Source organism: Mobula hypostoma, chromosome 16 (genome assembly GCF_963921235.1).
Source record: "Mobula hypostoma chromosome 16, sMobHyp1.1, whole genome shotgun sequence".
NCBI classification, from domain to species: domain Eukaryota; kingdom Metazoa; phylum Chordata; class Chondrichthyes; order Myliobatiformes; family Myliobatidae; genus Mobula; species Mobula hypostoma.
Genome location: NC_086112.1, coordinates 25,982,929 through 26,009,155, shown reverse-complemented (window position 1 = coordinate 26,009,155; position 26,227 = coordinate 25,982,929). Strand labels below are relative to the sequence as shown.

At 41.3% G+C, this 26,227-nt stretch overlaps 1 protein-coding gene across 1 annotated transcript; it reads left to right on the top strand.

Moving 5' to 3' along the window:
• Positions 1-332: 332 nt before the first annotated feature.
• On the top strand, positions 333-8,901 carry fem1c (fem-1 homolog c). The gene is made up of 2 exons (XM_063068670.1): positions 333-1,162; positions 4,836-8,901. Exons 1-2 carry the CDS (start codon positions 619-621, stop codon positions 6,143-6,145), a joined length of 1,854 nt encoding a protein of 617 aa, XP_062924740.1. The 5' UTR covers positions 333-618; the 3' UTR covers positions 6,146-8,901.
• Positions 8,902-26,227: the final 17,326 nt, after the last annotated feature.

The window sequence follows — 26,227 nt, the reverse complement described above, 5'->3', positions numbered from 1 at the left end:
GGTACGCTAGGTGGAGCTCAATGTCATCACTTCCAAAAGCCGAGGCTTTCAAGGACTTTGCCGCCAGCGCCCCGCCCCCGTTTGCTGATTGGCTCCTGAACACCATGGAAACCGGATCTCTCCCCGTCATTAATGGGCCGCGTTCGCCGGGGCCCTCAGTCATTGGCCACACCGCTTTTCAATCAGGCAGCGGTTCAACTTCCGCTCATAAAGTTCGCCTGACAGGCTGGGCGTTCGCCTCTCTCGGCTGGGAACTCACTTTGCGCCTCCGAGAGCGTCCCGGGCGGGCGAGGCGGGCTGGGCTGGGCGTTTGGAGGGAGGGAGGGAGAGCGAGCGAGCGAGGCGGAGGGGGAATTGAACAAAACTACCAGAAACAAGCCAGAAGCGACTCGTTCCGCCCTTCCTGAGCTACAATGAGCCGGCCGACGGGGAGGGAGTGAGAAGTGAAACTCGAGGAGAAAGTTGCGGCGAGTGAGGCGCCGGCCGGAGCCGGGAGGAAGGCGGCGGTCGGGGCAGTGAAGGATCGGGCGGCTGGGACCGCGAGTTCGCGGCTGAGGCGGGCGCTCGCTCGGAGGCCAGGCCGAGGCTCGGCAGCGCAGCGGAGCGGAGCGAGTCACCATGGATTTCAAGACGGCGGTGTTCAACGCGGCCCGCGACGGCAAGCTGCGGCTGCTGCAGAAGCTGCTGACGGCCAAGAGCCCCGACGAGGTGTCGGTGTTGGCGGCCGAGAAGACCAACGGCGCCACCGCGCTCCTGATGGCGGCCCGTTACGGCCACTTGGACGTGGTGGTTTACCTGCTGGAGGAGTGCGGCGCCGACGTGGAGCTCGGCGGCTCCGTCAACTTCGACGGCGAGACGATCGAAGGGGCGCCGCCGCTGTGGGCCGCCTCGGCCGCCGGCCACTTGCCGGTGGTGAAGTCGCTGCTGGAGCACGGCGCGTCGGTCAACAACACCACCCTGACCAATTCGACGCCGCTCAGGGCCGCCTGCTTCGACGGGCACCTGGATATCGTGAAGTATCTGATCGAGCATGACGCCGACATGGAGGTGGCAAACCGGCACGGACACACCTGCCTCATGATCTCCTGCTACAAGGGCCACCGCGACATCGCCAAGTACCTGCTGGAGAAGGGGGCCGATGTCAATAGGAAAAGCGTCAAAGGTACCGACGAGAAGACGGGCCGTAGCCCTCCCCTCCCCTTTCTCTCCCAAATCCCTCTCCTCTCCCCTCCCACTGCGGCCCTATCTCCATCTGCCGCCCATACAAGGAATGCTGTTCGAGCCGAATCTTTGCATGTTTTACACTTTCTCTAAATACAAAGGGGTAACGAAACTACGTAAAGTGGGATTTTCCGCTTGTGGTCGAAATTTTACCAAAAAAAAATCACATTTATTTTTTCTCCCATCTCGCCGTTTATCCAATGTTTAAACGATTTCTTAAGGAACCGCAATTTTAAGTAAGGTTTAATTGTGTTTATAGAATTGTCGTCTTGAAAAGTAGTAGGTCATTTCAGTTCCAAATTTGGTTTGTGTTGTTATAGCTTAGGTTGCCTTCCCTTAAGTAGCTTTCAAAGATAATAAATTGCCGAGATCTTCAGCTCTTTTTATTTAGGAATTTCCAATGCCTCGAGATTTTCCAGTTACTTTTTAATACTTGAGTAGTACTTCGTAGGTTGGCAACATAATTATGGCTGAATGTTTGCTATCTTTCTTATTATTTCAAGTTCCCACATTTTCCTTTTAGCTTTCATCTTGGGGGACTAAAAGTGCCACTGTAGTGTATACAGATATTACATTGCTGATGGAAGAAATGTTTTCCATACCCCTCACCTCAGTAAAAAAAAATTGGAATGCCAATGAATCAGGAAGGCAGAGTGTATTTCAAACATCACAATATTGTTTTGTCATCGTCCATGGCAGGAGTTTGAGCTTAACTAGAAGCAGTTTCTCTACTCAGTATGGCAGTTTATCTACATAAACGTGGTTCTTTATAGACTTTGTATTAAAATTCTCCAGTGCTTGAACTGTGTGATCTGTCAATGTCATTGCGCAAATTTTCAAAATTGTTTATAGTTGCTCTGGATAAAGTTTCTGTCACCACATGTGGTTCCTTTATGGGGGGTGGGCACTTCCACATTTTGACCCTTCATTTGGGTTTAAAACACAGGTTTTGAATTGGGACATGAGTATCACAAAGTGAACATCTGTAGCACACCTTTAATGGAGAGTCTTTTCCTCCAAGTGCCAAATGTAGGTAATTCCAGATAATCTATGAAACTTCACTTTCAGAGTAGGGCATAAGAAAGCTGTGTGAAACTACTTGTTAAAGGTGTATTCAAATATTTGTTCAAGCCTCAGTGAAAATGCATGTCTCAAAGTCTTTTAATTACACAGGTACAGATAATGTTGGTGACATTTGTGAGAAAGTATCAATTATTAATTTTCTTGCTCTTCCATGAGAAGTGGTTAAACCCCGTGAAGTAGGAATACCCCAGGTTTGATTGCTCTCTGTTGTGGCATTAAACTTGGCATGAGCATTACAATTGAGTGTAGGGATTTCTGTATGTTTTAAGTGTTGTTTATGCTGTAGCAGATATTTCTCTCCTAATATGTGATATCCCCACTGAGGCCATCGCAGTAAATAGGATTTGAAATCTAATGTAGTTAAAAAGCCATTTGAATTAATCAGTTAAATCAATCTGTTTAATTTGCCTGTTGGCAGTTGTAGTGAAACAAAAAAAAGGCACTGTACATTAGAATTCAAAAACTTGCCAAAACTACTACATTTATTCTGTTGGCAACTTCATTTGAGATGTGAAGTCTTTGCTCAAGATGAAGGAAAGGACAACTTGGAATGAGTACATAGAATGTAGAGCATGACAGCACAGTATAGGTCTTTTGGGCCATGATGTTGTACTGACCTTTAAACCTACTCAGATCAATCTAACCCTTCCCTCCCACATAGTCCTCCATTTTTCTTTCATTCATCTAAATCCCTTAAATGTCCATAATGTATCTGCCTTTATCACTGGCAATGTTTCATGTAATTACCACTTTGTGTGTGGGTGTCTTCTAACTCTGACATGCCCCACCCCCATATTCTTCCAATCTCCTTAAAATTATGCTCTTTTATTGGCCATTGCTACCCTGGGGAAAAGGAGCTAGCTGTCCACCTATCTGTGACTCTTGTACATCTGTATCAAGTCATCTCTAATCTTCTGCTCCAAAGAGAAAAGCCCTAGTTCACTCGACCTTTCCTCATTAAGACATGCTCTCTATTCTAGTCAGATTCCTGATAAATTTCCTCTGCACCTTCTGTAAAGCTTCCACATCCGTGTACTGAGGTGACTGGAACTGAACACAATATTCCAAGTGTGGTCGAATCAGAGTTTTACAGGGCTGCAACGTTACCTTGTGGTTCTTGAACTCATTTGCCCAGCTAATGAAGTCCAACACCCTATATGCCTTCTTAACCACCTTATTAACTTTGTGGAATCTATGGACATGTGCTCCAAGATCCCTTGTTCTTCCACACTCTAAGAATCCTGCCTCTGACTTTGTACTCTGCCTTCAAGTGTGACCTTCTGAATTGTAACATTTCACACTTTTCTGGATTGGATTCCATCTGTCACTTTTCAACCCAGCTCTACATCCTGTTAAAGTCTTGTGACCTATGACAATCTTCTACACTGACCACAACACCACCAACTAAGACATCTGCAAACTTAGAAACCCACTTTTTCACTTCCTCATCTAAGTCATTTATAAAGATAGCAAAGAGCAGGGGTCCCAGAAGAGATCCCCGTGGAACACCACTCGTCAGATCTCCAGGCAGAATGCACTCTCAGCTACCTCCCTCTGCCTTCTGTGGGTAAGCTAATCCTGAACCCATGCAGCTGAGTTTTACGCAAGTTGGGATTTGACAATATGCTAAAAGTGTGCATTTACTATATAATAGAAACAAATAAAATACTCATAGTGAAGACACATATTGAGGTAATTGGATTATAATTATGGAATTCCTGTTATAAGCACCAGTGAAATGCATGCAACTCTAAAGCCCTGACTTTTAAAATCAAAGCATTGTTTCACTGGTTCAGTAGAAAAAAACAAATTTATCTTTTATGGTTCAGCTATGAGATTTGTGTACAAGCTTTGCAGCCCATTTCTTGGCAGTCATGGACATGCAACAAAAATTCATTATTGACAGCTTAGGTGGTTGAAGTTGCATTCTTTATTAATACTCGGGGGGGGTGGGGGAGACATTGAATTGTAGGATCCTATGAATGTAGAGCAACATTTTTATGAAATCTTTCTAATGAATTTAGTTAGCTTGTTTGGATATTTTGCATGCCTTCCAAAAAAGTAAATTTAGTTCCTTGTTGAGAATGTGCAACTTGTTACCATGTGGGAAGTTTGGAGGAATGAACTTGGAAGCATTGAGAAATCAGGAGAAGATGAATGGATAAACTTTCAGGGGGAAGTGGTAGGAATGGTAGAGCCTTGTATCAAACTTAATCTGCTGGAGGCCATGTTATTTGTTTCTGTAATTTTTATAAAATCAACAGCATTGTGGTCTTCATTTTTCCTCTGTATACAAGGCTTTCATCAACTGTGTGTGCTAAAGTGAATTGTATTAACCCTTGGGTTGATTTACTTGATTGCTCACATTTGTTAAAATCCAGGTGCAAGGTGGCTCTCACTTATTTTAAAATGTTATATTCTTCAATTCTGTTTCAAATAGAAAGTGTCATTTTCAAACTCCATTTTTACTTTTGCGTGTTAACAGCAAAATCCAGTGAATTTGACTTCTATTTTTCTTTTTTTTTAAAAAGGGAATACAGCTTTGCATGACTGTGCTGAGTCTGGGAGCCTGGAAATCATGAAGATGTTGCTTAAGTATGAAGCCAGAATGGAGAAGGATGGTTATGGGATGACTCCACTACTTTCTGCCAGTGTAACTGGTCATACCAACATCGTGGACTTTCTAACCCAGCACCCTCAAACAAGTAAAACTGAACGCATTGATGCCCTGGAGCTTCTAGGAGCCACATTTGTGGACAAGAAGAGAGATTTGTTAGGAGCGATGAAATACTGGAAGAAAGCCATGGACATGCGATACAGTGATGGGGCTAATATCCTTGCTAAACCAGAGCCCCAGCAGTTGATAATGGCTTATGATTATGCCAAAGAAGTGATGTCAGTAGAAGAGCTGGAAGCATTGATTGCTGATCCGGATGAAATGAGAATGCAGGCATTGTTAATCAGAGAAAGAATACTGGGTCCTTCACATCCAGATACATCTTACTACATAAGATACAGAGGTGCTGTCTATGCTGATTCTGGCAATTTTGAGCGGTGCATCAACTTGTGGAAGTATGCATTGGATATGCAACAGAATAATCTCGACCCTCTGAGTCCAATGACAGCAAGCAGTTTGCTGTCTTTCGCTGAGCTTTTTTCTTTTATGCTGCAAGACCGGACAAAAGGAGTCTTGGGAACCTCGGTATCCTTTAATGATTTGATGGGGATATTGAGCAAAAGTGTCTTTGAAATAGACAGAGCCATGAAGCAGGAGCAAGCCCTGTCTGACTTGACCCAGTTGAGCAAAGCCCTGTCAATAATCTTGCATCTAATCTGTTTGTTAGAGAAGGTGAAATGTACCTCTGAACAAGAATATCTCAAGCGGCAAACTATCTACAGATTTCTAAAACTGAACTCTCGAGGAAAGACTGGGTTTTCACCCCTTCATCTGGCCGTTGATAAAGATACTACTTCTGTGGGTCGTTACCCCGTTTGTAAGTTTCCATCTCTGCAGGTGACTGCCATGTTGCTGGAGTGTGGAGCAGATTTCAATGCAAGGGACTTTGAAAACAACAGTCCACTGCACATTGCAGCACATAACAATCACCGGGAAATCATGAATCTTCTCATTAAAGCAGGTGCACACTTCGATACCACAAACTGCCATAAGCAGACAGCCTGTGATTTACTGAATGAGAAGGAAGTGGGGAAAAACTTGATCCAGCCAATCAACCACACAACTTTGCAATGTCTTGCTGCCCGTGCCATAGTAAAATACCGATTAGTTTATGAAGGACAGATTCCAGAAAAACTAGAGGCTTTCATTTTACTTCACAGATGATTTGAACAATATTTGGAAGTCTGTAAATATTTGTAAGGAATTAGTCATGTGCTTTAGTTCATCTGTATGCTAAAGGATGTTGAATGGATTCAGCAGCTTTTAGTGAATTATGGCTGCATGTTATTTTTGCTGCCTTGGTCACCTTGCACCCAGTTCATGCACCGTGATAATGCATGTATGGAAAGTATATTGTATCTGTTCATCAGTATTTTAATAGACGAAAATGTATGCTGCTTTGCATTTGGTTATACTTTGGATTGACTAGTTTGCAGTTTTAACAACCTCTAAACTTTGTTATACTAGTGGAATTGTACTTTCAACCTGTCGTTATAAATATCTCTACTGGTGTGTTATGCAATGTTCAGTTTCTTAGAACAAAATCAGGTTTGCCATTTTGTTTTGATACTGCATATTGTGGACCATTTTGTTCTGCAGACTGTCGCAGCTGGCTTTAACATTGTTAATACCTTAAGTGCTTTTAAGTTTCCAGTGGAGTGACTTGGAGAAATGACTGCTCTGTTAACACACCACTATGCAGAACCTGGAACTTGATTGGATGTTGGATACATTTCTCATGCTCGTAGTGTGTGTTCACTTAGTTTAAAAAGTTTTTTATTAAATCAAACTGCTTAAGGCATTTCAGACACTTTGCTGTTGGAAGTACCTAGGGGCTCTTTGTATATAAATAGGGCTTTCACCCTTAAATTGCTGCATTTGACTTTTTAAAATGTCTATTATCAAGGGGGGTATAAGCTGCCATCAAAGGAGTCTGCAACTCAAGTTAATGCATCCCCATCTTAAGATCCAGCTCTTTTGATGGCTTTTTACGGGAAGCTTAAAATTTATTTTCTTTAGTTTGAAGTCAGCCTGACTCCCGTAGGGTATTTATAATTGCCACCTCTGCATCAGAAATTTGTCTGATAAGCAGCATCCACTTTACTGTCAAACAGGAAGGATTACTTTTCTGAAAGTTGTTGGATTCAGATAGTTACTGTATTTCTGCACTTTACTGAGAAATAAGAATGGCACATTGGCCACGTATGTCTTAAATAAAGCATTCACAATAAAATGCAAAACTCTGCACTTGCCTATGCTAGTGTCAAATTGTTTAGCCAGCTGATGTCTGGGGGTGCAGAGATTTAAAGTATTGCTGTTTTGATTTACTAGTAGCATCATTTAATCTATAGATGTCTTGAACACAACTGGAATTCATTTACTTGTATTGATTAACAATAAGATATTCAGTACAAGTGGGGGAAAATTGTATACATTTGTTGATTTCAGCGCTTTGGTTTATGTGAAGCTTCCCTAAACTAAGGACGGGTATTGGCACTCTGGAGCTCTGAGTTCTTCACTTATCTCAGCTCTGTGCTGAAATAAACTTTATGTAATTCAAACATAACTCATAAATGTTACTTTATTTTTCTCCATAATTTGCTTTGGTTGAATGCATCATCTTTATCAGTTTCTGTGGTCACTAACCTAGACCCTTTTTTCAAACCAAGCCCTGTGTTGGGTACACCTTTGATATTTTATTGAATTTTCTCCAGATGCACTGATTACTATTCTTAAGATTAGCTTCTAACATTATTAATGATCAAACTTCTATTTGAAACAGATGACTGAGAAGAGTCTTGGCAACTATCATTGTCAAAACTATTGGTTTTGTGTGGTTTTATGGGGTATTCAGTATTGAGGCCTTTTCATTAAGGGTCAATTTTTATGGGTTGTGTTGAATTTCAAGGTTATCATTTTTGTATTGCTTCTGTATGACCTTGCTGATCTATATTGTCTTAACCTTGTTAAATTTTGCTGTATTTTTGCACGCTATCTTCTTCCCAGACTTGCAAAATTCCTCTGAGAGCAACATTGTTTTAACTGTCATCTTCTATGCACTTTTTTCTTAATGGTTTTTAGCAGTGCCTTGGGATATCAAGGTCTTGGTTCTGAAACCAATTCTTGCATGCTTTCACATTAGATTTTGTAAGTATAGTAGAACAGGAAATTTTGCTAGAAGGTTGTATTTATTACAATGCACTTGCACCTTAAAGACACACTTTTCCATTGAAACACATTTACAAAACTGTTGCCCAACTGTTTTTGCTCAATTTACAACTAAAACTGCATAGTACATGCTAAATTATTAGTATTATTTGTATTTGTCAAGCTGCTACCTGTAAGTGTAAGGAGTTTGTATGTTTTTCCCTTGGCTGCGTGGGGTTCCTCTGGGTCCTTTGCTTTCCTCCCACATTCCAAAGACATACGGGTTAGTAGGCTGGTTGGGCTGGAAGGGCCTGTTACTGTGCTGTATCTCTAAATAAAAATAAAATTTCTATAAATTGGTGTGAAAATTTAGAGCATACAAATGTGCGTTGTGTTAAATTTCCTTTATATGCAATCTTGCGCTACTGTCTTCAAGCAATTGATGGTGGGAGGTTTTGGGAGCTAGTTCGATCTTTCATAGTCCTATCCAAAGAGTAATTTTCATCTTGAGTGTTAATTCTCCTAATATCTCTTTTGGTTCTGATAAAATGGTTCAGCAAGAGCTTGGTCATCAGCTAGATGTTTATCTTTTTTGCTTTGAAATAGATTATATCCTAATAAACAGCTTTCCCCCTCAATTAACTCATCAAAACATGGCAAGTAGCTACTGGATTTGCTGTTTTGTGCAAACTGATACTTTAAAATTTTCTCTTCAGTGGTGTGAAAGGTAATATGTTAAGTTGTTGACTGTTGCATACCATAATTAAGATGGTGTCTTTACTAGGAAGAGGTACAGTCGACATTTCAGGCCGAGACCCTTCGTCAGGACTAACTGAAGGAAGAGTTAGTAAGAGATTTGAGAGGGGGAGGGGGAGATCCAAAATGATAGGAGAAGACAGGAGGGGGAGGGATGGAGCCAAGAGCTGGACAGGTGATTGGGAAAGGGGCTATGAGAGGATCATGGGACAGGAGGTCCGGGGAGAAAGACAAGGGAGGGGGGAACCCAGAGGATGGGCAAGGGGTATAGACAGAGGGAGAAAAAGGGGAGTGAGAGAAAGAATGTGTGTATAAAAATAAATAACGGATGGGGTACGAGGGGGAGGTGGGGCATTAGCGGAAGTTAGAGAAGTCGATGTTCATGCCTTCGCTAACTTCCTAAGTTAGAGAAGTTGGACTTATCTGACTTCCGCTAATGCCCCACCTCCCCCTCGTACCCCATCCGTTATTTATTTTTATACACACATTCTTTCTCTCACTCTCCTTTTTCTCCCTCTGTCCCTCTGACTATACCCCTTGCACATCCTCTGGGTTTCCCCCCCCCACCGTCTTTCTCCCCGGACCTCCTGTCCCATGAACCTCTCATATCCCCTTTGCCAATCGCCTGTCCAGCTCTTGGCTCCATCCCTCCCCCTCCTGTCTTCCCCTATCATTTTGGATCTCCCCCTCCCCCTCACACTTTCAAATCTCTTACTAACTCTTCTTTCAGTTAGTCCTGACGAAGGGTCTCGGCCTGAAACGTCGACTGTACCTCTTCCTAGAGATGCTGCCTGGCCTGCTGCGTTCACCAGCAACTTTGTGTGTTGCTTGAATTTCCAGCACCTGCAGAATTCCTGTTGTTTGGTGTCTTTACTGTTCGTTTTGGTAGATGCCATAAAGGCTTATGTTTGAGTAGTTCTCAATAGTGAAAACTATTGTGAAGCTTGTTTGGCTGACACTCCTGGTAGTTGACTTGCTCTCTGGAGCAAATTAGTTGAAGTGAAGCCTGCATTTAAGAGTCTAAATGTTCAAGTGAACACCATTTTTCTGTTTTTGTTTATTTGGTAACTATCCAGTTGTATGTGCCTTTAGTACAGGGGTCCACTGACCTCTTAATAACATTGGACCATGGTATTAAAACAAGGTTGGGAACCCTGCTTTAGTATTGTCTCTATGCAATTTGATCTGCCTTGTCCTATGCTTTAAGCTTCACAGCAGTTTCTTGTGTGCTTTAAAAATGAGCTCAGGGAGAGGATACAAGAGTTGGTGAATGCAGGTATGCCTTGTTAATCATAAGATGCTAGTTGGAATCAATTTTCAGCTATCGCCCTCCATTTCCATCGTCAGCCAATTCTGAAAACTTCTTTCTAGCTTCCACTTTTCCATATCAATCTGCCATGGTGAACCTTATTAAAGATGGTCATAGACAACAAGCACTACAACATGCTTTTATTTTTGTATTTTGTTTTTATACTTTGGTTTTTAATGCTGCATTGGATCAGGATTTAACAATCATTCAATCTTCTTCACACATGTACTAAAGAATGACAAAAGGCAATCTTGAATCTTGTCCTTCATCTCTCCCCTTATTTACCTCTTCAGATCTCCAAAAGATCTGTCAGACATGACCTCCCATGCAAAAACCTATGCTGACTATTCCTGATCAGGCCTTGACTATCTAAGTGATTCTTGATCTTGTCCCTCAGTTCCCTCCAGTAACTTCCCTACAACTGAAGTCAAGGTCACCAACCTAAAGTTGCCTGGCCTTTCCTAGCATCTGTGAGACTACACTTCATTGCATCTCTTCTCTGGCCACAATCTCCTATCTGTCTCTTGACTAATCAGTCTGTTGAATCACTATTGCTCTGTCTGACTTTACTCTTACCTGCTGCACCTCAGAGCCTGCCACAGTGTTATTGACTTGGCTGTGTCTGATAAGTCGTTTCCTCCACCCCTGCCCCCAACCAACCAACCAACCAACCAGTATCCAAATGGATATACTTGTTTGAGGGAAATGGCCACAGAGGAGCCTTGCACTTAATGTTCCCTCTGAGGTGTGTGCATGCACACGTCTTTTGGTACAAGCGCACAAAGGAATTCAAACTGCATACAAAAAGTTGTCACCCTCTACCTTATTGGCATGTGAAGTATATTTCACAATCGTAGGCAATCGCATTTCCTTTTCTGGTCTCTGATACGGTGTTGATGATGTGGAGTTTGTGATATCAGCAGAATTTAGAACTGGTTTGTTTATACTGTTTTTATTGAAATTATTTAGTATGCATATGTCACTGGGTGAAAAATTGCACAGCACAAGATTTTTGTGCACACTAGTCATTACAAATAAGAAGGAACATTGCTTGCAGTGACTACCTATCTTGCCATACTTCTCCTGGTGTTCACCCATCTGCCTGAAGCCTGTACCTTGGGTATGACCATCTCAGTAAAAATCTCATCCATGAAGTTGCCCATTTCCTGGATGACCCTAAGTACATCCAACTCCAGTTCCAGGAACCAGTCTGTCAAGAGCTGCACCTGGTGCACATCGCGCATCAGGGAAACCATGAGATTCCCTGACTTGCCACATCTTGCAGAAGGACCACTCCATCCTTCCTACACTGAATCAGGACTAAGGATTTTACAGGTCCCAAAACCAAACATTCCCTCTTACCTGTGCCTTCTCATTGAAGCCCTGTTATTTAGAAGAGTTGTTCTCACTTTCTACACGGGCCATTTGCATGTCTCTTGATACCAATGCCTCCATTATCCGCTATAACACCATCTCACTCCAGCAATAGCTGCTCTGCTTGACCCTAACTTTTATTGGCTGCTGTCAGCTAATTGGCCAATCAATTTGCTAATTGATTTAATTAACATTTTGCTAATATACCTATTTTATGGTCATGTTAAGTGAAACTTACTGGCAATTCCTCGGACTTACCTCTTTCAATCACTCCTGCTTCTCGCTCCAAGTCTAGTGACCTTACCTCAGTGCAGCATTAGAAAAACTATTGAATGTACCAGCCTGGAAGCCCAACAAGAGTTTATTCTAACTATTGAATATAGTTATAAGGTATTGAGTTCTCAAACAGATTGCACGAGGTCGACATTATTAACAACTGTTTTAAATTGTGAAATTGGACAACTTCAGAAACAGACTAACTGCAGTTAAAGTGAGCACGCTAAAAAGAAGCACTGGAGAAGAGTCTCATATCTCATGCCATACTTGATATCTCATTGATATCATTAATATCTCATTGCCATAGTTCATCCTAGAGCTAGGAAGAATGAAAACATGGAGGTTGGGGGGTCGTAGTCCAGGGGGGGATAAAATGAACCGTGTATAGTCAAGTGGTTGCGGGTGGGTGAGGATAAAACAATGACTGCTATGGCCCAGAAAATGTAAAATAGAGTAGATAGAAGGGATCTCACAGTTGGAATCAGTTTTCAGATCCCATAGTGGGATAAAAATTATCCTTGATACCATAGATTCTTGACAAGTAACTGTACAATTGCAAAGATAGATCTGATATACACAGAAGGATAGACCAGTTTAAGATGTTGCTGATGGTAGTTTGAAAGCAAGGAAATTTGAAACCATTAATTTACTTTTTAGAAAAAAAAGTATTACTAGTAATATTTTTAGTTGAAGTTTACTAGCAAGGAAATACCACTGCAAACAATGAAGAGGCATGCACAGGCAAAGCAAATTTGAGAGGTGAACCGTGCTAGTGCACTTCAAAATCAACAAAGATGGAGTTGGAATGAATGATTTGGAGAGAAGTCAAGGCAGGAGTTTCAATGACCATCCAGCTAACCTGGGTGCAAGATTGGATTGCTTTAAGCACCAAGCTGCTTTGGAGAGGTTGAGAATGGCTCCCTTGGCAGCGAAATCTAGGCTTGGAGTGAACTGTTGGGCGGCATGTTCTAGGCCCAGCTTGAAACACTGCGGTGGTACCCAGGTCCTAATGCAACGTACCATCCGCTGTTTGGACAATTTAAACATTGGGCCAGATAGACTAGAAAGGCAAGGCATTGAGACTCGGGCTGATTTTGCTTGCTCTCCTGCGATGTTCACTCCTCTCTCCATGATGCTGAGGCAGTGAGACTTCCCCCAGCTGCTGTGCCTCATGTCTGCCAACTTTGCAGCAATTTGCCCAGCTAATATGATGAAGTGATACCGAGGCTTTGGGCCTACTCTGTGCTGCTCTGAAGCTTTAGATCTAAAGATTCAATTTGGTTTGGAATGCTGTAGTTGTTCATTTTCATTGGTATATTTTTTTTTCTGCACATCGGAGGTGGTCTTTTTTTTAATCAGAGTCTTTCAGGTTTCTTTGCGGCTGCCCGTAAACAGACGAATCTAAAAGTTGTATGATTTGTACATTCTTTGATAATAAATGTACCATGAATCTTTGAATCTTGAAACTATTTAAGAGTACACCAAGCACAACTATTTCACTGGGACCAAAAAATGCCACGAAATCCAAAAATGAAGGGATATTTGAAGATTCAAATATGAGGAAGAAATTTGATTTTGACCCAGAAGCATGAAACTAGCCTGAATGCAGTCTGGCTGAAAATGTGGATCCGTCTGACAGACATGGCAATGCGAGATGTAACCTGATAAAAGTTGCATTAAAGTTTAAGTGACCGAGCTACAGAATTGACACTGCAACCAAGCTGTGTTGTAGCACGTTGCAGAAGCTGAGCCTTGATAGCCAGAGTGGTATAAGAGTTCAAAGCTCAAATTTGTGGAGAGAAAAATCCAGCACTTCCATAAATTTTTTGGAACACAGTGTTTTAATTACCCAACTCTGACCTGCATTTGTAGCAATAGTATGTATGTGGCTAGTCTAACTGAGTTTCTGGATGTGAGTGATTTCCTAGATTCCTTTTTTTTTTCTTTTTCAAATGGCCCTCTACTTTTCATGTTCCTGGTGGCCCTGATTGTCCCATCTTCCCCACCATCAGCACCAGGTTGCCTGGTTTAGTTATTCTATCATGCCTGCAATTGGTAGCTCTTTATAAAGCAGAACCGGTGAACTGTTATTCAGCTCTTTCACACTCTTGTGCAATGTCATCATCTTCCTTGTATTTTGCTAGTAATTACTCTTCATTTTGAACCAATTGGCACCTCTTGCCTCAATTGTGTGTGGTTTTGTTGCAAGAACAGTCCTGCTGAGCTACTGGAACAGAATAGTTCTATTTGGATTCCTCCATTAATTCAGTCCCTGATGTATCCCCCTGCAGGAGCAGTGGCACAGCTCATTGTCCCAGCAGCCCAGGTTCAATTCTAATATTTGTGTCTCTGTGAACTTTAAATGTTCTTCTTACTACAGCATGGGTGCTCCAATTTCTTGTACGTTCCCATAATGTTATGATTCATTTATTAGCTGCCCATTGTAAATTTCTCCCTGTGTGTACTAAAGAGGAGAATGAAATGGACTTAGTGAAAAGGACTGCTCAGTGTTTATTATGCACTGGTAGGGCTGAGGGGCCCAGTTTCCATGCTCTGATGTTAGTAACATTTCGGTGTCTGAATCTGCAAAGTTTAGGCATGTGCTCAGCCGAAGGTAGTTCAGACAGTCAATTAACACAATTGCCTTTTTGCAACTGCAATTATTGATGTTTTAATGTAATAAGAATTTCAGAAATTTTACATTTGGTTCATTTTTATTATTTCGCATGTCATGTCAAGCAGATTTTTGAAGTCCAACTTGTTTTCAGGTCACATTGGTCCATTAGTCGTTTCCTGGTCTCATTTGAGGGACTCCTCCTGGTCCCACACTTGGTTGGCAAGGATTCTGTCTTTTGTCCCTCTCGTTTTTTACCCTCACGACATTTTTTTTAAGAATAACACCATTAACATTTGGAAGTCAAATGAATCATCAAGTTCATCCACCCAATATAGTCCTGATTCTCAGATTTCTGATATCTCATTTTTAAATATTTCTCCATCATTACTCCAAAATATCAATGAAGCATACAAATTCTTTGCACATCTGGAGGTCACTAATGATGCCTATCACATGAGCAGAAGCCCTATTTACCTGCTCACCAGGAAATTGCTCTGTGACATACTAAACTACACCAGTTCTGATACTGGTGTAGTTTAGTATGATCATGGTGACAATTCAATGCCCTCGAAATAGACATTTACAGAATGGACTGAGACCTTTAATGTGTCGTGCCTGTTCTGTCACATTGCTAGAACAATCCAGAATTGTTAATGGTCCTCCCCTTTAATCAAATGTATCTCACTCAATATTGAGAGGAAGTCACTTATGGTGAGTTATCATTTTTTGTGAATAACTCGTGCACAGAGCAATGTCTTTTTCATTATTGGTTCACTTCTAAATTGCTTGCACAAGTGATATGCTGTTTGTCAACTTTCATGACTTGTGGCGGTGCAAAAACTAATCAACAGGATCTAACTTCATTAGAGAAGCCCCTGGGACTTGTTCATTTCTGAATCTAGATGTCACTTTACTGTTAGGATCGTTAAGATGAACTACTGACATATTGTAGGCTGCAAGTTCAACGTAGTTGCCATTCAGGTACAGAGTGTCAATTCTAGGGGTTCATTGCCTTGTGTTGTATGTGCAGAGTTTGCATGTGTCTGTCTGAATGATGTTCCATTACTTAACTGACCAACTTGGGTTTTCCTCTGTCAATAGCACGTAGACCACATCTACTTGGCTGAATGATTTTCTATGAGCCATATTCAGGAGTATTGCAGCCACTGTTCAAGTGAACTGCCAATTTGAGAATTCATCCATTCTCAATTAGTTTCATTGGTTAAATGACATGGTGGAAACTGTCAATGTAGCTAAATGGGGAATGAATTGGGTATATTGTGATGAGCAGACTGACCGTGCACACATTGGTCAGGTCTGCAACATAGCTTCCACTGCATCTGGCAAGGTACCATCGACACTGGAGATGCCACTGAAGAATTCAACACTATGCTCATTTGTGTGGCTGTAATCACACTTCAAGTCATACTTGGAGCTCATTTTTATTATGGCAATATATCATTGATGTTCAATGTACCCTAGTCTTTGAAGAATAACTTGCATATGATTCTGAAATGCCAACAGCTGGGCTCAATCCAAAGTTTAAGTTCTTTTTAGTAAAAGTTAGTGCTAGTAAGCCAAATTTTGGAAACTCACAGCAGGTCAGGTAGCATCTGTAGAAAGGGCAATTCTGCCGAGGAAATACATTGTAGAGATCTTCCAGTTAATAGAAAGTTAGAAGGAAAGTTTAAAGTTGTGAAATGATGGACTGAAGGACATGTCCATTTGGTCATGCAGTAATAATGAGGTAAAAGATTGGCTAGTTTTGTTTTGATGATTTGCAGTGGAAATGGATAGTTGTGATAACAATAGAATACTAAAGTGGAGAAAACAATATTGACTCCAGACAACTGCACATGTGTTTGGAATGAAGGTTGGGTGCACAAGGTCACAGGTCAATGTGAGGAGACAGATATCTGAATCACCCATGCATTCTGAATATAGGTGCTCTGCAAAGTAATTGCCCAATCTGCTTTTGGTTTCTCCAGTGTAGAGGTGATCATTGTGAATTCTGAATTCAGTATGCCATTTGACTATCTGAATCCTTGGATTGTAGGAAGGAAAGAGGCAAAATAACAATGTTGCATCTTGCCCTCCTAATGCCCTACATTTCATAACATTAGTTTTTCTCTTTCTAATTGCTCCTATCAACTGAATCAACACCTTGGCTTGGGGGCAATTTGTAGATACAAGAGCTATTCCTTTGTCTTGTACCTCTATCACCCATCTACTTAACCTTAAAACTAACTTGTTTTCTCATTTTTCCCAGTTGTGGTGGAGTATCTTTGATCTGAAATATTGACTCTATTCCTCTCTCAACCAAGGCTTCCAGCTCCGCCATGTGTTTGCAGTATTTTCTGTTAACCATGTTCCCAGCACCCGGGATTCCCACAGCTGCAGTATTTCAGTCTGGGCTGAATAATGAAAGCTGTCAGTATGAAACTGCCATGCTCGGTGTGCTGGCCAATGCTTAAAAGTTCAAAGCAAAATTTACTATCGGAGTACATGCGTGTCGTCACATACAACTCTGAGATTTTTTTTTATTAACATTGAACTTGTGCAACTTCGAGTGCAATCGAAATTTAGCTGTAAAGGGAAAGTGACTGGACCGTATCAAGTCTTGTACCGTTTCAGCACATTCGTCTTGTTCTGCTTTATTAGCCTAGATTTTGCGTTCAATATTCCTTTTTTAACCACCTTAGTCACTTTATCAGTAAATTTATCTGTGGGCCTATACTTAAGTTCTTTCATTGCTTAGTGCCTAATTACTGTGTATTCCCGTGTGTTATTGCTGCTCTTCCAATGCATTTGCTTGCATTTCTTTGAGTTAAATTCCATTTGCTATTTTTCTGTCCAACTGACCAGACCATCTATATCTTCCCACAATTAAAAGCTTTCTTCACTCAAGTTATCAGTTTTCGTACCCTCTGCAAATTTTTCTATCAAGCCCCTACTATTTTAAGTTTAATTTGTCCCGTACTGCAAGGACAGAGTTTGCTACACATTATTTGGTAGCTTTATTTGAATCCACACAAGAATTTAAGGGGCCAACATAAGAACAGAATCCTTTTTTCTCTCAGATGAAATTGGGCTTTTCATCCTCTTTGGTTCCTGGAATCTGGGAGTCCGAATGATTTGTGTTCCTTTAAGTAAGGACCTCTCCTCAAGAGTGTATGCTTACTACACTGCATCAGAGGAAAACAAAGTTTACTTTTAAATGATATTTCATTATTGTTTGTTTATGGAGGGGGGAGAAAATAACCCTTATTATACTGGAATCTTAAAGCATTTCCTTGACAATAAACCTGTCACTTAATAGCCATGGTTATTGTATATTGCACTAATTTGAATCTTTCTCCAGTAGCAGAGAGAAAGGTATCTGAAAAAGGCTTTTTTTTTACACAGAACAATCTGGAAAACTTCACTGATGGATGACTTGCACATTGTAACCTCGGGCTAGAAATGTTAGCTGAGAGATGGCTGATGTCAGTTTATTTATTCTGTCAGTGGATTTGGAAAGATGACAATATTTTCCCTACAAAATATAAGGTACCTGTAATAGATTGATGTCTGAGAGCTGCACTGGGGCATGCTTTAGGCAAAATAGACGATGAGAAGTCACTAGCTTGTTTAATAGCTTGCTCGATTATTTTTTTTTCTTAATGTAAAAGCCACAATGGAACAACAGTTCTCAGAGCATCTGCAATTCAAATTGCATTGGATCAAAATAGGTGGGCAATCTACCATTGATGTAGAAAGACAGACAGGCTTGGACAAGATTTCCAGATGCGTTTTATACATAAATAACAAATAAAGACACCTTAAATTCAAGGCTTAAACTCAGACTAAAAGTTGTGATGTAGAAAGCAGGAGATGGGTACTTGCCAAACATTAACATCTGTTTATTATGGTCTCTCTCACATGATGGTGAAATTTCACCGAAGTCTGTAGTTGCAGTTACTTTGCACTTGCTTATCAATCTGCAGCCAGCAGAGGCAATGGGAGGCCGTACGCTGCATATACAACCCTAATGTTTGGGATTTTAAAGCTAATAAAATCCAGCATCTTTAATTGGCAGAGAGCTTTCCCACTCATTCTTCACCCACCCCTATTTTGTGAAAGGAGATCCATTCAATCTTGATTTAACAAAAAAAAAAGAACGCATTTTTAAAATTGTTGGGATTTTGTCCTAAACTGTCTTGTGTCCACCTGTGGCTAGATAAAGCATTGCTTTAATATGAATGCCTCCTGTATTTTGCTAAATTCTTAATGAGGCATGAAAATAGGAGCATTCAACCCAAGGATTCTTTCTTCCCACCAACCTTCTTCCTTCTGAAACTGGAACAAATTTGCACCCATGCATAACTGACATAAGATCCCTAGACACGAGAACGGCTGTGTTTCCTGTGTTCTGTCAGCCTTCCACCAGAGCTCCATTCTCAGGTTAGGGAAACATAGAGAAAAAATTGGCATAGAATGGACAGCAGTGTGTCCCAGCTGCCTCTCAACTCCAGCAATCTACGTTCAATCCCGACCTCCTGTTCTTTCACTGGAGTTAAAACATCTTTCCTCTGAACACGTGAGCTTTCTTCATGTAGTCCGTTTCATCTCACAGCCCGAGGACGTGTAGGTTGATAGGTTAACTTAACTTGCCACTAAATTGTCCCTAGTGTCTAGGTGAGAGATGAAATCACCTACACTTGCAGTAGTGTAGGTGGGGTGATTAACACGAATGGGAGCTTGATGGTTAGCACAGACGGTATGCTGAAGGATGTGATTCTATAGAGTGCTGGAAGAGCTCAGATGAAACAGCATCTGTGGAGGCGAAAGGTTTATGTAGGCATTTTGGGTTAAGATACTGCGTTGGTATTGAGAGGGAAAAAATGCCAATATGTTTAGATGTGACTAGAAAGGGAAAGGATGATGAGCAGATGGAACCAGGTGGGGAGGCGATGGAAAAGGTGAATAAAACTACGTGGATGGGTGACTATATGTGAGAAGAACACTGGAGGTGTGAGTTACCCAAAATAAGAAAATTTACTGTTCATATCAGGTTGTATGTTGCCTCCAAGCATATGAGATGCATTCTGCTTAGGGTACTTTGCAATGAGAGATCAGTAATATTCTGTTTTTTAAAAAAATGACAGTACAATCAATCAATTGAAAGATAAGTAAATAAAACACTAATTTTGAATGCATATACACAATAAGGATCTCAGCCCAAAGCATCGACTGTTTATTCATTTCTATAGGTACTTCCTGTCCTGCAGTGTTCCTCCAGCATCTCAATGTGTTACTCTAAATTTGACTGAGGTTCTTTATCCTGTGTTTTAAAGTTAAGTTCATATGTTAAGTACTGTATATAACTCTTGGCTATACTGTCTGGTTATCTGTTTCTGTATTTGTAGAATTGCTGTTGCATCTTGGTTTCATGTCTCATCTACTAAAGACCAGACTAAGACAGCAGTGAACATGAGAAGGAAACCAGTCACTGGGAGGGGCAGAGTTAATTAAGTATGATTGCATTTCCACCTAGTTCCTGTTAGTCTAAATTGAGTCAGACGAGTATTACGCCCTTGTACGTCAGCTGTAGTTTTCGTTCTTGCCCAACAAGCCAAAACATGCGAGGGAGAGGTTAGGAACTTTGAAATTTTAGAGCAGTTGGTGTCTTGCCTTTCGTGCACAACTCAACATTCTTAAAATGCCATGTAATCACAAAAATAGAGTATATTGGGGGAGGTGGTTTAGTGAGTTTAACCTCTTGGTCAAGAGCTAGAAACTTCTCCAGACTAATGGGATGAATTTGGTTCTCTACAGTTTTTAATAGTTCTGAATGGCAATATGCAGCTCATGCTCTGAAATTCAGTTCCTGGAGACCTACAGAAAACTGTATCTTAGTCATAAAATGCACAATGAGCAAAATGGAAAAAAATTACTCTGGCAGAGTAGGAGGAGCACTTAGTCATAGATTCATAACAACACAGAAAAGAGCCCTTTGGTCCAATTCATTTGCTCCAGCACTTGAGGTCAGTTTGGTCTGAACAAAAGTATCAAATGTTATACTTGGTATCTGACCACAAGGCTGGGAATGTTGCACAACAATTGGACAAAGTTTACAACTGTGCACCAAGTTGGGAACTGTACCCATGAGAAGAACATAACAGAAATCAGATGTGTACAATTAAAGGTTAAAAAACACCTGATTGCTAGAAAATTAAGTTGTGTAAGGGTCAAGTCTGGAAATGAAATGGAGAGCCTTCTATTAATTAGTGTAACACTGTAGAGCAAAGGATTGTCTTATTTGATAGTATTTTGAAAGTAGAGAAAAACATTAGAATTACTTATACAAAATAGCATCCAGTCCAGAATTAGCCTATCGAGCCTGATTGGTCTACTCAGAGTTTAGTTTTTTTTGAACGATGTGTTTTCTCTTTGGAGCTCTCTCCATCAAGAACCCCTTCTTTGCCCATCATGAGTATCTAGCTGCCACTTGAATAAACCTGTGCTTTAGCCTGCTCCTTGTGGGTCGGCAGTTCCACATTCTCACGTATATCTGTGTAGAGAGATTTCTTCCAGATCGCATAGAATCATAGAGCACTGCAGTATAGGAAACAGATCCTTCAGCCCATCTAGTCTGTGCCAGTCTGGTCTTTTGTTCAGTCCCATCTGCCTACACTGGATCATAGCTCTCCATGCCTCTCTCATCTGTGTACCTATTCAAACTTCTCTTAAATGTTACACAAACTCGCATCTAACACTTCCTCTCTCAGCTTGTTTTACACTTTCACCAACCTCTGAAGAAGTTCCTGCTCAGATTCCCTTTAAACATTTCACCTTTCACCCCAAACCTATGACCTCTACTTTTAGTCTCATCCACCTGAAGGGGGAAAATACCTCCTAGCATTCACCCCATCTCTACCCCAAACTTAAATCCAAGCATACTGGATTTATTAAGTGACTCTCTTGTCTACTTCACTGATGGAAGCATCTCTCCTACCCCATCAAATCTTCATATAACCCTTATGGAATCTAATAAATTGCAAACATTTAGTCTTTCGTCAGATAGTCTAGTTCTAGCTAGTTAAGTCCTTTGAATTTGGTGTAACATTTAATTAAATTTATTTAGCAGCTGTTTGAATCTTTTTTTTAATGGAATAGCATAATACTCCAGTAATTAATGGCCTTCAAAAAGTGAATGGTAATGTTGTCTTGCATTATATGGATTTGCTAATCCAGACTGCTACTTTGAGCAATCTTTATATACATTGCTTCAAATATCCTTTGCCCTCGCACATTTTTCAAAGTGACAACCTTAATCATCCTTCCTTAGATTTATCTACATTTAAGTTAGTTAACAAATTGAGTTGTATTTTGTTAAAGTATGATTACAGTTTGTATTAACGATACTTCATCCCCAGAAAGTTCGATGTCATGCAATTTGTGAAATGGCTTTGCCTGGAATTTTCAATATTTGTTTGATTGTGGAGAATATCCACAGAAATGCTTCCAAGGAAGTGTGGTGTATCAAGTGTACATGGTGAACTTACTGGAAGATGTATCTTGAATATGCTTTGATCTATACATTGTCCACATGTACAGTAATCATGCACTGTTTTTAGATTTATGCCCAAGATATTTTCTTCTGTGGCAACTTCAGATTTTTATCTGCAGGTGGGTATACTTTTAAATAACACAATCCTTCCTTCAGCTGAGAACTCTCATGGTATAAATCCAAAATTTTTTTTTGTATTTCCTCTGAACTTCTACGAGCTGAAACTAATACTAGTTCTTCCAGACTTGGAGCATGCTGTTTCCTGGATGAATTCAGTCCTGTAAGTTTATGTACAACTGGTGATAAACGCCCAGTAACCGATGGAGGCCTGTCTGGAATGTAGCCAACACCCAAACTATACAGGAGTGTGCTGAAATACTCTTCTGTAATAGATGCAATACACCCCACATCAGTAATACTTGCCAACTACCCAGCGAGTCCTTAGGAAATACTGGCTCCGGCATTTTAACTGCAGATGGAGATATCATGCGGGTAAGTTCAAGATTATCCCTGCTTTAGTGAAGTTATTTGTGATGGTGTCCAAGAGAGACTTCAGCAGGCTGGGGAAGGAAGAAAGCACCAAGTTAATGAAACTGGAGACAGTTCCTCAGTATGTTTCCAATTAGTTGCAAGTACCTGCTGGGATTTTTATTGCATTGGAAAATAATAAAACAGAGTCCTTGATTGATTGACAGAGATAAACAATTCCTGACCAAAAAGAATGCCAGTTACATTAAATATTTTTGAAAAAAGCAATCTGATTCAAATAGCCAAAACACCCACAAAATCCCTTTCTTAAATTAATCCACAAGATTATTTCAGAAGTCTCATGGGGGGCGGGGGGCAGAATTCTCAAAATGAGACAAGTTGAGGAAAAGATGGAGGAAGCATAGAGGCTTTTTCTCATTTTAGAGTTGCATCAGAGTTCAAAATACAAGTCTGATTCCTGCACCTTTGACCACTGATAACCTGCGATGGGTGAATCAGCATGACCTGGTATACCTTCTTTGTAGTACTGGACCATCACTCAGCTATGAGCCCAGGAACCGATCCAGAAAGCGCTGGGCTGGCTACACACTGTATCTGTCCCCACAGCAATGTACGAGACATGTCAGAGACATTTAATAGACCATGGAAGAGGCCAATAATAGTGAGAGCTGTCAGAACGGCATCAGAGTGGTCCAGGAGCTTGGAGGCCTCGTGCTTCCTAATGGATTGCACTACTTTGTAGGTGGTTGTGGCAGCAAGGCCTCTGGGACATTGGGAGCCGTGTAGTGGCAAAGATGTAGCTTTGTGGCAGGCCTACCCCGGAGAACAATATGGTGCACTATAAGGATGTGATATATTGGGTTATTTATGCACAGCTCAGTCTTGAAAATCTGGCAGAATGTCCAAGTATTTTGATTTAATGCCTGGGTGGCAGAGGAGTAGGAAAATCTGCAGAATGTGATGAGAAAGGCTCTTGACCAATTATTAGCATGTCGTCAATAGATGGCTCCCTCAATTTCAACACATTTATTTTTATAATTTGTTTTTTCGTCTTTGTGACTCTGTCTCTCTATATGGAGAGTTTCCTGACAGTCTAAGAATTCAGCAGTAGTGATGGGCTGAAGTAAATAAGTAGACTGTAAGAAACTTTTCTCCATAACCAAAGTGTCTGTAACCTGAGGGTGTAAGGTTAGGATAAGGGGCTGAGAGGAGACCTGGGGAGAATATTTTCATTTAGTATGTGATTGGAGTCTAGATGTGTTACCTGAATGGGTGGTGCAGGCAGGTATTCTCCCATCCTCCAGGTGCTTCCATTTCCTCCCACAGTCCAAAGACATACTGTTTAGTAGGTTATATATATATATTATATATTGGCGAGACCCGATGCAGACTGGGAGACCACTTTGCTGAACACCTACGCTCTGTCTGCCAGAGAAAGCAGGATCTCCCAGTGGCCACACATTTTAATTCCACATCCCATTCCCATTCTGACATGTCTATCCATGGCCTCCTCTACTGTAAAGATGAAGCCACACTCAGGTTGGAGGAACAACACCTTATATTCTGTCTGGGTAACCTCCAACCTGATGGCATGAACATCGACTTCTCTAACTTCTGCTAAGGCCCCACCTCCCCCTCGTACCCCATCTGTTACTTATTTTTATACACACATTCTTTCTCTCGCTCTCCTTTTTCTCCCTCTGTCCCTCTGAATATACCCCTTGCCCATCCTCTGGGTCCCTCCCCACCTCCTTGTCTTTCTTCCCAGACCTCCTGTCCCATGATCCTCTCGTATCCCTTTTGCCTATCACCTGTCCAGCTCTTGGCTCCATCCCTCCCCCTCCTGTCTTCTCCTATCATTTTGGATCTCCCCCTCCCCCTCCAACTTTCAAATCCCTTACTCACTCTTCCTTCAGTTAGTCCTGACGAAGGGTCTCGGCCTGAAACGTCGACTGCACCTCTTCCTAGAGATGCTGCCTGGCCTGCTGCGTTCACCAGCAACTTTGATGTGTGTTGCTTGAATTTCCAGCATCTGCAGAATTCCTGTTGTTTGCCTGTTTAGTAGGTTAATTGGTCACTGCGATTAGGCTAGTACTAAATAGGTGGGTTGCTGGGTGGAACATCTCGTTGGGCTGGAAAGGCCTGTTCTGCACTGTATCCCTAAATAAATAAACATTTAAGATAGATGTGGATGAGCACTTGAACTGCAAGGCTGTAGCAGGCAATACAACAAGTGCTAGTAAATGTGATTGAAATAGAGGAGTACTTAATAGGTAAGGATATGACCATCTTCTATCCTTTGGTAGTGATCTGGGTCATGACCTTTGGCTATTCACCATCCTTCATAATGCTAACCTTGACCATGATATCAGGGAGGCAACACACTACATCTGGAGAGGTAGATTTCCCCTAAATAACTGAATCCCCTACAACTATTAATCTCCCTCGCCTTTTCCCCAACACTCAACCATCTATGAAGCTGTGGATTTGAGGGACCTTGGACTATTTGCTGGTTTACTTCCGATTACTGCACTTTAATAAGCTTTAGGGTGATTGCCTCTCAAAAAATTCATCCCAGGTAGTTCTCAGCCTGACAGATGCACTTCAGAATCTCTTTCCACTCCGTATTGCAGGCACTGTAGCTGATGAACTTTTCTGCAGTTTATGGGAGGTGTTCAAAACTTTCCAAGTAACAAAGGTTGCAGCTACGAGTCTATTTCTAGTTCAGACGACTTACTCACCTAAAAAGCGGAGTATAATCATTTACCAGCCAGTTCTTCCTCCTTGCTTCATTATCTACTGAAACTGCTTCAAAGTAATGCCATTTCTGAGTTGATAGTACTATGCATGTCAAGTCCTCGTCTGAGATGCTCCATTGCACTAGAAAAAGAAGGGAAGGACGAAGCCCAGGTAGAAGTGAAACAAAGGCTGGAATTCCGCTGGAGAAGTTTTCAATGTGAAAAGAAATTCAGTCACGGGAAAGAGGATAGTAGTGGAGGAGCACTGGCTGGATCTCTCTTCATGGAAGAAGAGCCCTTGGGCCATCCTGAGAACTGGAAGTACGGAAGGAATATGTGCATAATATGAGATGTGGGTGAGGCTTGTGATAACTCTAAGAATGTGATGTGCCATGAAGTATGTCAATGCTAATTTGGGTCCCTGATTGAAATCTTTGGCAGGTTAGTGCTAACGTTGTGAAAAATGGAGTAGTTTTTGAGATAGTGGTATAGTTGTTCAGATAGAACACTGAAAATGAATTCATTGAGTTTCTTGAACTTCCATGACATTGCATTCATGCCTTGGGCCACCCAGGCTGTCTGGTCCCACTGTCTTCTGAATGTTTGTCTGGAGTTGCTGGGGGGGGGGGGCAGCTCTGGAAGCAGTGAATATAGGTTAATTTAAATTGAGTTTCCCAAGATCATTTTTGCAATAATCACATTTAGAACCCATTCACCTCAGTTTTCCCAGTGTTGACTTCGCATAAATGTCTGGTCATTTAGTACTAAATGCAAAAGCAACCACATGGCAAATCTGAGGCACTGGAAGGTCCAGCAGAGGTAATTGTGCGATAGATGCAGTTGTTTTGAGTATTCATGTGGAATCTGTATTTTCACAGAGCAAGAGTCAGTGTGAAGCCAAGGAATGGAAGTGAACTTTAAAGGTTACTGCTGAACTTGAACGGTGAACCAGCCTGCTCTTGTTTCTCTCCTGGATTTCAATGCAGGG

Coding starts and splice junctions, on each gene's coding strand:
- fem1c (XM_063068670.1), top strand. CDS start 619: ATGGATTTCAAGACGGCGGTGTTCAACGCGGCCCGCGACGGCAAGCTG. Junction 1,163..4,835: donor CAATAGGAAAAGCGTCAAAG/GTACCGACGAGA, acceptor TTTTTTAAAAAG/GGAATACAGCTTTGCATGAC.